General features: G+C 39.3%; 1 protein-coding gene across 1 annotated transcript in view; it reads right to left on the reverse strand.

The window, feature by feature from the left end:
- The window catches only part of cdh22 (cadherin 22), a 64,092-nt gene extending 56,684 nt beyond the window's left edge, over positions 1–7,408 (reverse strand). Inside the window, exon 1 of the mRNA XM_026306786.1 lies at positions 7,178–7,408. Within this exon, the coding sequence (XP_026162571.1) occupies positions 7,178–7,408 (231 nt within the window). The remainder of the gene's footprint in view (positions 1–7,177) is intronic.
- Between the last annotated feature and the right edge of the window lie 7,364 nt (positions 7,409–14,772).

Below are 14,772 nucleotides of genomic sequence, written 5' to 3' on the forward strand. Positions count from 1 at the left end.
GACAAATACATGAAGAGTCAGAGAAAATATACTGCCAGACATTTTGGTGGTATCAATATTTCACTTATAATAAAAGAAGTTTCATTGGTCCAAACTATGAGAGTTATCCAATAAAAGTGCACGTACTCATGCACCACTGGAAAGGTTTCCCCTAGACAGTCTTTCTCAAACACTCTGTATTTCTGAATTAGATTTTGCAAACAAGAATGTCAGTGAAATGTTCATGTGTTAATTCAATTGCACAATTGTTGGCACTGTGCATGCAAGTTCCTACCTACTGTGCACATACGCACCCAGCCACACACACACCTACAATATTTACCGTGCACTCTGGCACACAGACACAAATGTACATACAGCGTTGAGTTCATCATTCTGCTGGGATGATGCTATTTTTCCCCTTAGGCTGGATATACCCATCCGTCTGTCAGTCTATCCTCACTGGACTGATTCAAGTTGGCAGCTTGAAAAACACACACACTACGCTTAGCTAGGTTGCTCTCTGCAAAAGAATGGTCAGAGCTAAAAAAAAATAAATTAAAAAAATAAAAGGAAAATACCTGGAGTGCAAAAAGAAGAAGGAAAAAAAACTTCACTTCTGTAGAGCTTAACCAAGAATCAGAGCTGCTTCACTGATTAAGCCTTTGATGCATTATTCTGAGCTCTTTGTGTTTTAGATTAAGGACCAGTGTCAGATAAATACAGCAATCTGTGTGTTGCAAGATATAATATAAACCTTTGTGTTTGATTTTTAATTCTTATTGGCCTGGTCAGTACAGATCAGGGACTAAACACAAAAGCATCATAAATGTTAAATCGATATTCCACACAAAATGTAATCAAACATTCTCCCTGCAACCTAGAAACGCAACATAGAAAATATTCCAGTAGCATAATTCAATTCCATCAGTAAGGACATAACTAAAACAAGACTCTCAGGTGTTTAGGACATTCTGAGCAAATGAAGGGACAGCAGAGACATCTGTAGGAAACTTATTGAGAGATTTCCACAATATGAGAGATTTCTACAGGCATTATGGCAGATTTCTCCACAGGGAAAATGTGTCACCATTGGAATCCATTGTTACAGGCTGATTTCAAGCTGAATACCACTGCTGAGCCCTGTCCATAAAGAAACTTCAAACATTTTAGATCCACATTTCAAGTCGGTGGTGAGAAATTTTAGACTCAGAATGTACTACTGGTTGGAGTATTACTCCTCTACACTGTAGACGTGATGTAATTATATTTGAGAGCTTGCGCACACATCTTTTTACAAAATACACAGAGGTATATTGACAAGTATTCATTCAAAATTGGTCAGTGCAGTACAGATTGTTTGCATTTTGTGAAATACATGAAATACATGAGTGTGTTTAATTAGTTGGATGATATTTTTTTTAGGCTGGCTAACATGTATCATTGCCTAATCTAATGTCTTCACTGCTTTTCAAACAGGACATGATTATTGCACTTTACAATGTGTTTGAATTACTGGATTAACTAGTTTTTTTATGTTTTTTTTTTTTTTTTTTCAAATTTAGTAAAAATAATTACTACAAAACTCACATGGCTACATGTATATCAAAGGGTATTATATTCTGTAATCAGCCCACCTTAATTCAGGCTGCTAATGCCTCAAATTAGCCAAACAGAGACACGTGACACAGGAAGACAGTAGGAATATAATACCTTTACTGTGAACTTAAAACACTTAAAATTGTGAATTTGTCTATGTAGCTCAGCTGATGATTAAGGATCTGGCGTTACATTAACCTTCATACAAGTAGATAAAAATACCTCAGGGATTACAATGCAGAGCTGTAAGGTGACTCAGGAAAGTGAGGTTGTTAATATCCTGTCAGGTTCACCCTTTGGGCCATAACAAAGTGTGTCGCTGTCACTCTAGACTGAAGGGGATGACATATGATTCACATGCAGTGGCAAGAAGTTTCCTTCTCATTTGGCTGTCATCTATTTTATGTTTGTACATTAAATGCAAAATAGTCTCTGGACATTTAGAATTAGAAAGACTGACTTCTAGAAATGTAAAACTCCTGAAGCAATGACACATTGCACATGTTCTAATAAAAGCAGAATAAAATAGAACAGAATAGAAGAGTGATATGTTTTCAGTGCAGGATTTTACATTTGCAGTGGAACTTGGGCTGCATTCAGTCCTTGGTTTACTGAAAGTTTCAAAGTGGGAGCAAATTGTGTGTCTTACATTTAAGTCTGTGTAATCAGGAGTAGGCCTGCCACATTTCACTGCAGGTTGTCAAGCTCTGTGATCTTAACAGCTTTAAAGTGTTAACAAGGTGACTGTATCAGAGACAGCCCAGGTGGAGACAGCTACAGTGAATGATGGGTTCAGACCATGGAAAACAGAGCCAGAAACAGGCAGGTAGGGTCGAGGTAATAGGGAAGAGAGTCAAATGCAGAAAAGACATTTAAATCAGGGGTGTTAGTGATGAGAAAGAGAGGGATGGGATGCAGACTTGCCAAATCTTAGACAGTTGAAATGTAGAGATCGTAGAGGGAAAGTAGAACATAGAGTAATGTGGTACTAACATTATTTCAAAATCATTTCAAAAGTTGAAAAGGTGAATTTAAAAACAACAAAAAAAAGAATTTTTCATTATTGGATACATGGTTCCTAAAAAAACACCATGTACAGCAGCACAACCGTTTCTATTTTTTTTTCCTTCCCTCCAATCTTAAGCTGTTTAGTCCTTCTGTGAATAACATCTTCTGATGCTGTTACAATTGGACAGAGATTTGACTAATTATAGCTTGGATGATTAAGACTAAAAGAATTACTTTAACAGGCATAATACAGTATACAAGCATTTTTCCATTGGCTGTGTCCATGGCCAAACACTTTCCCTCTCACTAATAAGCACACATTATGCCACCCAAGACTACTGTACTAAACCAGAAAAATATGTAACAATGAAAAATGTTTTTTTAATTTTCTCATATTTTACTCTCATTTATTTATTTTAACACCCGGCTTTCTAACTGGAAACTTCAGAAAGCAAAATACAAACTCATTTGTTAAATCATCCATTACAATTTTAAACAGCGGCAGTTAAATAATGCTGGAACATACAGTAACATAGTCAGAGAGCACTATATAATAGGGTTTAAATCAGCATGTATAAGCATATTGATGCTGGACCCAAGACAAGTTTTCCTAAGGAGATAATAAGGTATACATTACCACATCTTAAGACAGCCAAAAGTATATTATTTTACAATTCAGTGAGGAACTGTACTGTATGTCCAACCTTACACCAAACCTGCTGCAGCCGAAATCAGAAAAACAGATTATGATATCCCATAAATCAAACTCATGTTCTTCAGCAAGGACATAGACATTTTGGTAAGGCCATCTGTTTCAGTTGGCTTCCAGTTAAATGCCAAGAGACAAAAAAAGAGACAAAGAAGCCACTTGGACATTGACTGTACGAGTACATTTTTCACTGTACATGGTGAGAGAGAATAAGGAAACTCATGCCACATACATCCATAAAGATTAGAGAGTTAAAAGAATACAAAACACTGTGAAACTGTACATGAAACCCTTGAATTGTACTTTTTGTAGTCCAAGTCTCTTGCACTCTCTCTCTCTCTCTCTCTCTGTTACACACACACACACACATAAACACAAAGGATTCCTTTCTGACAACTTTCATCAAAATAGAGGAGAGAGAAACATGGCCAAGGAGAAGAATGCATCATTTTCCCCTCCGTTACGCCCTTAACAACAGCCATTTAGGATTATCTGAGCTCAACAACAACCCTGCCTGTTACAAAAGTACACTTTCAGTGTGCCCACAATTCCCTTCCTTTCATTACCACTCATTTTTGAATAGTAGTTGCCAAGAAAAAAAAAGGAGTCAGATCACCTAAGGCCACGAAGATTCATTATCTAAATGTACTGTCCAAAGTTGCCAGTTAAATGTGACCATTTTATTGGTAAATCTGATTTCATTAACAGAGTAAGGCAGCCACATCTTGAGACACAGTAAGCATGCCAACATTGCTGAGTTGGAGTAAAGTAATATGAAAAAAAAAAAAAATGGCTGTCTGCAATTGTCCATGGCTTGGCTTTAATCCTATACTGCTCAAATTAAAGTGATGATACCAAAAATCCAATCTATCTGTGTGTGAGTGTGTGACAGGTTTCACACACACACACACACACACACACACACACACACACACACACACCACAGACAGTTGCATCCACACACCATTAATGTCACTGATAGAACTGGCCATTGCCCTAGTCACATGAAGTGCAATAATTTTATTAATAAAATCATCTCTCTTCTCCCCCCTGCTGTGTCACTACCTTGAGGCCTCTGCCTTCCCTGTCCTGTAATGAATCACAAGTCACTGTGTGTGAAGCTTCTTCACAGCCTCCCGTTGCAGCTATTCCTCTTCCTTCGTTCCTTTCCCCATATATCACTCAATTTCACTCTGGCTCTCTCTGCTTCCTCTTACCAGCTGCTGGTGTTGCTTTTGTTGTTCACTAGTAACAATGTGGCACAACCATAATGACAGAGAACATAATGGCCAAAAGATAATTATTCTAATACCTGGCCCTGCTGAAGAGAACGTCTCCATTCATTTGTAGGAACAGAGAGATCAATATATGCAGATACAATATTAGCAGGTCAATTGCCATGTCTAAATGATTAGAAACAAGAGGACCACATGATTGATGTGTGTGACTCATCGCTGAGTCTCATGCTGTCTGCATTAATATTCTGTCTTTTTATATCATGTCCTATCTAAGGCAATCGACTTGTACGTTCTGTCCACTCTCATCAGCTCGCAGAGGTTTGTTTGAGAAACAGCTGATGAATGGGATACGAATGAGAGGAGGGGAAACAAAGAAAGTGAAGATATTTTCTAAAGACACTAAGATGGCAATAAGATGACGGGAGACAGATTTGATTTGACTTATCCTCATTAACTATAATTACATTACAAAAAATAACATTTAATAACCACATTTCTTGTGTCAAGACATTTTTGGGGGCACTGGTGTGCAAGCAGCTCCAGAAACTAAAGAAACAGAGGAGCTGAACGTTTTTGACGTTGTTTTTGACGCGTTTCCTCAACGTCTAAAGAACGATGATGATTGGACAAATTAGATAACAGATAAAAAAAATCTGTGCTGTTTGAGATGCAGCTTTCACACATTCATGATGTAATTACTAGATAAATACTACATGTTAAAAGAACAGCCACAAAAGCAGCTAGATAAGCTAATATTACAGTTTTATATGCCTTATTCAATTTCTTGTTACCTGTGGATGAAGCTGCAGAAAGTTATAGCAGGTTTGTGTTTGGCCAGTGACAAATGTTCTGCCCTGATACTTTCTGGGCTATCAGAATATTTTGGTGTCCACAAACTACAGCAGAGGAACATGATTTAGATTCTAAAACGTTTCCTGGAAACTTCCTCACTCGAGAGTTTATTGTCTGTTGTTTCTATTTAATTTATTTTCACCTAAAGCTGATCTGATCTACAGCCACTTGCTGAACAAGCTGTTCCAGTAGTTCACGTTGGGAAAGCTCTTCGTGTGACACATATGCACACTCAGACTCAGACATACTCAATTTGCATTAAGGGTATTCAGCTGACCTTAACAGTCTATAGCACAATAAAGCAATGTGGATCAGAAGACAACGAGGACCCAGTTGTTAAGACATTAGAAACATACAGAGTAAACAAAAGTCAAGTCAAAGTGACTATTAGGCTGAAGAGCAGCTACAAAACTAATGACAGCTGAAGATTGGCTTATACAAATGGTAGATTCTCTTCAGTTGGATGAGGTAACATGCAGCAAATGCATGTGGCTTGATGTTAGTGAGAAAGGAACAGTATTGTGAAGGAGATTATATACAAGGACAATATAATGGAGACATAACAGGATGCTCAGAGCTTTGTCTCCAGAGTAGAAAAGAGTTTTACTGCTTGTTTATTGATGATAGAGGAACTTTCAGAGTTAGTTCTTTGCAGAAAACCACTTATCCTGTCTCGTTCCTAAACCTATAATGTCATGATCTTGACCTCAAGAGCTTCATTATTTCATGCAGTTGAAAAGGTGGAAAAGACATAAATAAAACTAAAGTGCAATTTTGTTCAAATAAGTAGGAGCTCAAATGGAACCTTTTCTGAGATGTGCACTGGCTCTGCTGAAAATGTGTTCACAATGTCATGCAGCAGACTTTGGCAGCAATTTTGGCCCATTTGCATCTGATTTTTACCACAAAAGCACTAAACACTTTTTACACTTGTTGCTAGAGAAGGACCTTTCAAAGTGCACAAACACCTTTTTTGCTTTTTTCTTTAATAACAGCTCTAATCAGTTTATTTTTATTCATTTTACTGATAAACACAATTATTTTAAGTTTTGTGTAAACTAGAACTGTTATATTATGGGGGATTATGGGGAGCTGCCAATTTATGCAATCACATAAATGAACAGACTGGTTTTACAGTATTTGCAGTAGTGATATTCTCATGAACATCTATGGAGAAAAAGTACTTAGTGTATCCTTGCACTTAAACATAGGAAGCATTATAATTATTATGGAAAACCACATCATTGCAGCACAAATTATAGCAATTGCACCCTCATCACAGAGATTTTATCTTCTTTTAAAATAAATTAATTTAAAATAACCTTTGTGCGTCACTATGTATAAAAAGAATTTGTGTAACCAGTGAAAGAAAATTCATCCATAAAATGATGTTTGCCCTTTGTGTACTGTATATCTATATTTGGGTGCTGTGTATTTTTTCAACTTCTCAGGAACAAGAACAGTTTCCATTATGGAGTAACTGATCTAGACTTTAATTCTACTCATTTTAAAATGCCTGCTGCACATGGAGATAAGGTGACTGGCCAAGTGTGTTACTAATAATATATTCATCCAGATGACATAAGCATGCAGTGATGTGCACTCATTTTACTACAACCTGGAAATGTACCATAGTAAATCCCTCTGAACATGTTCTAATCTTGTGTTTGTCTTGGCTGATTCTTAACTGCATCCCAAGGCAGTCTTGCTTTTAATGTTTTTTTTTTTCCTTTTAAAACCAACAGCAGGAATTCACAATGTTATTCTTAAATGAAATGTTTAAAGGGCTTACCTTTCCTACATATAGTGGCTCTGTGCCTGTGTACTCCTCCACCACAAAGAATTGGTTCCACACCCATCCTCTCTTAACACGTTCGAGCGTTGAGGGTCCTTGCTCCAGTCTACTTCCTCCTGAGGTCAAACCACTAGTCCTTGAGGCCTCACACCAGCCAAAACAACAGCAGCAAAGAAGACCTAGTGCTGTCAGCAGTGTCCAAGCTCCTGCTGTCCAAGGAGGAGCCATTTTGATTAAAAGATAAAAGAAAAGAAAAAAAGGAAGATATTCCAACCTGGGACTACATGTAATATTTAAGATACATGTGAACAGGAAGGGTTTTTTAGTTGTGGTTTTATACCAAAGATAACTCCACCAGGGCAAACTTAAAAAGATCTTTGTGTTAGGAGCTTGAAGGTTTAATCCATTGGATCACAAAGCATTTTGAAGTTATCTGCTAAATAAAGGGGACGCCATGGAACATATTGGGTTCCTACCACCTGCAGAGTACATGTTTGTATTGTATCATGCATGGTCAGTCATTTGGATACTTTCAAGCTAAAATTGTGAAGGCAATAAAAACTGTAGATTGTACAAGCTGGTCTCACTGAGGGTAACTAAATGAAATGGGAATACACTGGTAGTGAACAAGCTACTGAAGAATGATGGGTTCCATCCATTCTTGACTCTGTTTTGCTTGTTGTGTCTCCGATTTCATATTTAGCCATGTCACTTCAAATGGCAGGTCTGTGCTTGAAGTAGTTCAGTATAACAGGCTGTCCAAAACTTGTTCTATTGAACTTGCAAAAAAAAAAAAGGAAAAAATGTCACTTCTGTGTGTAATCCAGTTGTTTACAAAGTCTTGACTGGTTTTGCCTCCTGAAGCAGAATCCTTGAACTGAGAAAAGGGCAAGTGATTTTACCGGTGGTGATTTTTCTTGATCTTCAATGTGTTTTCCCTCTAGAACAATCCAGTGGTTTGGAAAGTTCATTCTTCAAAGGTACTATGGTTTTTCTATGGGCAGGATGACAACTCCATCAGTGATTTAAAGGCAGGAAAAGGACCAACCTGTAAGAGAGAAGAGAATTTTGCTGTTATTATAATTCCAATTTGTTATGAATCTCAGAAAGTTTTCCACTTTATGCTTTTAAAGGTCATCTGCACATCAAAATCTCACAGGCTATATTATGCTTATATTTTTCAAAACTGTTGTTTTTACATTTAAATTATAAATACTGTGTGTTCAGTCATTTATTTTTATTCCCTATATGATGAATCATGCTGAATAGGTTGCAATTTCTGAACAATAAAAAAAAAAAAAAAAAACTCTTGATTTATCTTTCAGTTCACTTTTACTTCTTTATGTTTTGGGCCACAAAACCCATATTGTCTTGGTTTTGTTAGGATTATCTGGAGGAAACTGCTTTCTGCTAGTGATTCTTTGTTGAACATACAATATAGTGCTATAAGCTGGAGAGTGATGGCAGACCAGAGAAAAGAGGAGGGAAGCCAGGTGTGTGGAAAATAGCAGAGGCAAGGAGAGGGGAGCGCAAGAGAGAGGGGTCATTGTTTATCACACACCAGACCCAAAGCATCTGTCTGCCTTTAGTCCGACTGATGGAATGGCCCTAACCTGAGCCAAGTGATTAATTGCATGAGGGAGCACTAATTGGATAAATGTATTAATCAATTAATTTTATCCAATGAGGCAACAATGCCCTAATACCTTAGACAAACATTGGAGGAAGGGGGAGGGTGAGGGATGGGCAGATATAGTTTTTCTGTGTTAAACGTGCACAGAACAGAAAGACAGAGCTGATGGAGCAGTGACAGAGAGAAGGTAAAGGGAGTCAGCCAAAATGAAAGCAAAACAAAAAGAGAAAGAAACAACTGAAAAATGAAATAATATCAGTGTAAAAAAAACAAGGAATGTTGTGTGTGGCTATGGATGTGATTAATGGCCTCACATTTGGAACAAAAGGAAGATGCCAAAAAAAAAAAAAAATGTTTGTCTCTGGTCTTATGACCTCAAGAACAGAAGATTGCAACACCAGTTGAGGAAAAGGTCCTCAGGCCAGCAGGTGGCTTAACCTATTGTATTTTTTTCCAGCTTGGAAATAACTTCTAATCTCACTCTCCCTCTACCCAGTAGTGAGCTTGGAGCTTCCGGAAATAATTCCTCCTCAGACTATTGGTCAAGAAAATGTCTGTGGTAATGGAAAGCAACTACTCTGGGGGTGTCCAATCTCCAGAGAAAACAGTTCATGAGAAATTTAAACACTTTAACCTCTTTGTTCACTTTCCTCTATTAGACAATTGGTGTGGATTTACACGTACATTTATAGTAAATTGGTGATGTTTTCATGCATACTGTGCCTTTAGTCATGTCATGCAGCAAGTGATGTGATACATCAAATTGAGTAGCTCATTAGATAAAAAGAAGAAATATAATATCTATCACACTCACCAATCTTAGGTTAGTTTAACAGTCTAAAGTCAACGGGAGCAAACGGGTTTGTAATTAAATAGCATGTTAAATTTGGATTTGCCAATGCTCCCAAAGAGTCAGGTGACCATCACAGTTTTTACATTAATTTAGAGGGGGACATATTGGTGTGTATCATATTACATAGCAGTTCATACTAAACAGTTAAGATATTTCCCTCAAAAATAAAAATGACATATTATGGTGGCTAGGAAAATTGAAAGAATCACCAAAGTAAGTAAACTTTGTGGTCCCCAGTTTGATTTGTTAACTGTAGAATGCCCTATTTTTTTTCTTCGACCACCTTATGACCGCACCCGACCACAGGAACAAAGAAATGTGTATGTTCATGGTTAGTCAATCAACAATGGACCTGTCAACAACTCCTGAGGGCAGAAAATTGCTGCTCTGATTCATTTTTCTTTACACTGTCCTTCAGAACTAGACATAACAACAATGGACAATGGAGACAATTCAGCAGTCAAGCATAATTTTGTCCCTTCGTACAGATACCATTTTGTGCCCCACTCAGTCCAACACCAGTGGTGCGCTGTGTACCTCAGCACTGAGCATGCTGCCACCTGTGTCCACTTACAGTAAGACTGTGGCTGTTCGCAGTGATAAGCCTATTTTTCAACTTTCTCTTCAGATGGAGCTTTGCTCTGACAGCAGTGAGACAGAATGCGGCTGCACTCTTCTGACAGTTGCCTGTGCCCTCTCTAAGATCTACCACTTGGCCCTGCAGGGAATGATGGACAATCTATGCTGCTTTGGCAGTGAGGAGGATACACTATTATCATCCTCTGCTGAGGCAAGACTGTGTCCCTCCGCTGCCAGGCCTCATCCATTGAGATATTAAAGAGTAGATTCCAAAATTTCTGCGTCCACAGCTCCACAGTCACAGTAAACTGAGGTTGGGACTATCTGTAAAAGGCACACAGATAGTCCTACTCTCCTATCACTGCCAATCTATCTATCTGCTGTGCTACCTCCAACCAGAGATGCAAGGAATTCCCAGGGTTACTTATCTCTTGCAAAAGAACAATGTCCTGCTCCACCATCTACTCAAGTACGAGGAGTTATTATGCCAGAATACATGGCTCTATCTTACATCTCACTAACTGTAAGGTTGGCATTTCAATCCCCTGTACATACATTCTACAAGACCCAGGTTGCCATTCCCACAAGTGTGAGTGTTTGTATTGCATGTATGTAAAGCTCTTTGAGGTCATAGAAGTGCCATGTAAGTCCATTTACCATCTACAACAGATAGTAGCACTTGGGCATGTTTTCATGCTCTTAAAATGCCATCCAAGCTTAGAGAGTTTAAAGATTTCTTCCACTAAGTAATGCATATAAACAGATTCCAGTTAGATAACCTTAAGTGTGAAAGGTGTAGCATTGTGCTAATGCTACTGTTTCCCTTGTAATAAAGATGAGTTACTAAAACTATTTTGCTAGGATAACTATAAAATCTTGTCTCAGTTGTTTTACAGTTTCTGGAATTTTGATAGGCCATTCAGACTGGACTCCATGGATCGCAACTCATTTTCTCATCACTATAGCAACAAGCCTACACCACTGGAGCCCCTGGGGCATTTTTAGGACAGTACTACTTCAGGTTAGGCTGTTGACAATGCTCAATGATGTGTCTGGTGCTTGCAGATCACAGTTGATAGTAAAACATACAACGTCGTTATTGCTTTTTATTGCTGTAATTATAATGATATCCAAAGAATGCATCAATTCTTACAGCTCAGTACAATTTTGTACCTAGGCCTTATTCAATGCAGAGTAAATCAGTATGGACAGTTCGGACAACTCTAGCTAAATCTGCTCTATTATTTTGTACAATAAAAGTTCATATCAAAATCTTTTATTTTTCTTTGAAAAAAAAAATCACATATACCTCAAGTGAGATTAAAAAATAGTGAATCTGTTGGGCTTTAAATAATAACTGTTGAGTGAAGTAAAGTAATGAAAGAAAAGTCCCTCACTTGACTTAAAGTGCTCAAAAAATCTTTTCAAATTTCCAAGTAGATATGTTTGAGCTATGGAAGGATAACTTCAAAGAAATAAAAACATAACATTTATTCCTCTGTGCCTCAAAGGCAAACAGCATTGGGAGGATAGAATTAATTCGTTTTTGCCTATCTACACTTTCCCTGTTCTCTTATAGTAGATGACTTAAGTGTGCAGCAGGCACTTTGAATATGTTTAATTACAGAGCATTTGTATCAAATATTTTTGTGCATGCACCAATGGCACAGAAGTTGCTTTGCAAACTGAAACATTTGCTGCACACCAACTGCTTGGCATCTAAAAACAAAATCTACACTCATGAAATGTAGCAATATCCTTCTCCTTCTGTTCTACTTCCCCACTGAGGGATTTTCACTAAGTGTGTACACATTTATATTTATATAATTATAATTAGGTCTAAAAGTAGGAAACACTAATGAGTTAGGGAGAGAGACAGAGAAAGGAGATTTATGATATTGTATTCTGGTTTGCTTCAAACTACGCCATCACTACGTTGGAGACAAAAGTCCTAACTAGTGGAGGCAAATTAGTGGCATGTCAATTACTGCCCTTTCTTAGCAATGGCCAGCAAACCTTGCTGTAGATGATAAAAATATGGCTGACATATCTGTCTCTCCCTGTGCACCTCTCTAGTTTCTCTATCTCTTTCCACTCCTTCCTCTACTCATTCTCCAATCCAAAGCTATTGGCAAGCACTGTGCAGCCATTCGTGACCTATTAGAGAGCTCGATTGATTCTCGAGCATGGCTGCAGCCTCTCATCAGTGGGCATGCCCAAAGCAGGCCTTTTGACAGCTAGCAGCGGACAGATGACAGCCAGGCAAGACAGATCACTGCAAACTGATAGGCATACGGCCAATGGCCTACAGGCTGCCCTCTTGTTTCTCTGATGCACTCTCAGACTTGCAAAATCATTCACAAGCTGCAAGCCTGCATTGGAGCAATGTGCATTTGGCAAGGGTCAAGCAAATTTCAGTGGCCAAAGCTGCTCATATTAGTGGCCTTTTGCCCTCTTTGGCTGATGTGCTGCTCGGTCAAAAAAATATTAATAAACAAACTTCTTTTACTTTTGGCTGCTCCCTTCAGGGGTCGCCACAGCAAATCATCTGCCTCCATTCAACCCTATCCTCTATCCTATTTTATCCTCTGTATTCTCCTCACCCACACCAACTATCCTCATGTCCTCCTTCACTACATCCAGGAACCTCCTCTTTGGTCTTCCTCTAGGCCTCCTTTCTGGCAGCTCTAACCTCTCAGCATCCTTTTACCAATTTATTCACTGTCCCTCCTCTGAACATGTCCAAACCATCTCAATCTGGCTTCCCTGGCTTTTTCTCCAAAACATCTAACATGAGCTGTCCCTCTGATGTCCTCATTCCTGATCCTATCCATCCTCGTCACTCCCAGAGAGAACCTCAACATCTTCAGCTCTGCTACCTCCAGCTCTGCCTCCTGTCTTTTTCTCAGTGCCACTCTCTCTAAACCAGACAACATTGCTGGTCTCACCACTGTCTTGTGCACCTTTCCTTTCATTCTTGCTGACACTCTTTTGTCACACATCACACCTGACACTTTCCTCCACCTGTTTCAACCTGCCAACCACACGTCTCTTCACTTCTTTTCCACACTCTCCGTTGCTCGGGACTGTTGACCCTAGGTACTTAAAATCCTCCACCTTCTTCACCTCTACTCCCTGTAACCTCACCATTCTACTTGAGTCCCTCTCATTTACATACATATACTCTGTTTTTCTGTGGCTAACCTTCATTCCTCTCCTTTCCAGAGCAAACCTCCACCTCTCTAGCTTTTCCCCCACCTGCTCCCTGCTCTCACTACAGACGATAATGTCATCTGCAAACATCATGGTCCACGGAGATTCCTGTCTAACCTCATCTGTCAGCCTGTCCATCACCACAGCAAACACGAAGGGCTCAAATCCTTGGTGTAGTGTCACCTGCACCTTGAACTCCTCTGCCACCCCTACAGCACACCTCACCACTGTCTTACAGCTCTCATACACGTCCTGCACCACTCGAACATACTTCTCTGCCACTCCAGACTTCCTCATACAAAACCACAGCTCCTCTCTCGGCACCCTGTCGTACGCTTTTTCCAAATCTACAAAGACATCAGCTCCTTCTGGCATTCTCTGTACTTCTCCATCAGCATTCTCAAAGCAAATATTGCATCTGTGGTTCTCTTTCTTGGTCACTTCTGACCTCAGCCTAGCCTCCACTACTCTTTCCCATAACTTCATTGTGTGACTCATCAGCTTTATTCCTCTGTAGTTTCCACAACTCTGCACGTCTCCCTTGTTCTTAAAGATGGGCACCAGTACACTTCTCCTCCATTCCTAAGGCAACCTCTTACTCTCCAAGATCTTGATAAGTAGCCCAGTCAAAAACTCTACTGCCACCTCTCCTAAACACTTCCATACTTCCACAGGTATGTCGTCAGGACTAACTGCCTTTCCACTCTTAATCCTCTACAACACCTTCCTCACTTCATCCTTGCTGATCTTTGCTACTTCCTGCTCCACAACAGTCACCTCTTCTACTCTGTGCTCTCAAACATTTTCCTCATTCATCAACTCTTCAAAGTATTCCTCCCATCTTTCCATCACACTTGTGGCACCTGTCAACACATTTCCATCCCTGTCCTTAATCACCCTAGCCTGCTGCACATCCTTCCCATCTCTGTCTCTCTGCCTCACCAACCTGTACAAATCTACCTCTTCCTCCTTAGTGTCCAACGTATCATACAAATCCTCAAACGCCCTTTGCTTGGCCTTTGCCACCTCTACTTTCTGCATCTCCCTGTACTCCTGTCTGTTCTCTTCTGTCCTCTCAATGTCCCACTTCTTCTTAGCTAACCTTTTCCTCTTAACACACTCTTGAACTTCCTCATTCCACCACCAGGTTTTCTTATCTGCTTTCCTCCTTCCAGATGACACACCAAGTCCCCTCCTCCCTGTCTCCCTGATCACTTTAGCTGTAGGTGTCCAGCCATCTGGAAGAACCCCCTGACCTCCCAAAGCCTGTTTCAGCTCCTCCCTGAAAGCCACACAACACTCTTCCTTTTTCAA

The sequence above is a fragment of the Mastacembelus armatus genome, chromosome 5 (assembly GCF_900324485.2).
Source record: "Mastacembelus armatus chromosome 5, fMasArm1.2, whole genome shotgun sequence".
Lineage (NCBI taxonomy): Eukaryota > Metazoa > Chordata > Actinopteri > Synbranchiformes > Mastacembelidae > Mastacembelus > Mastacembelus armatus.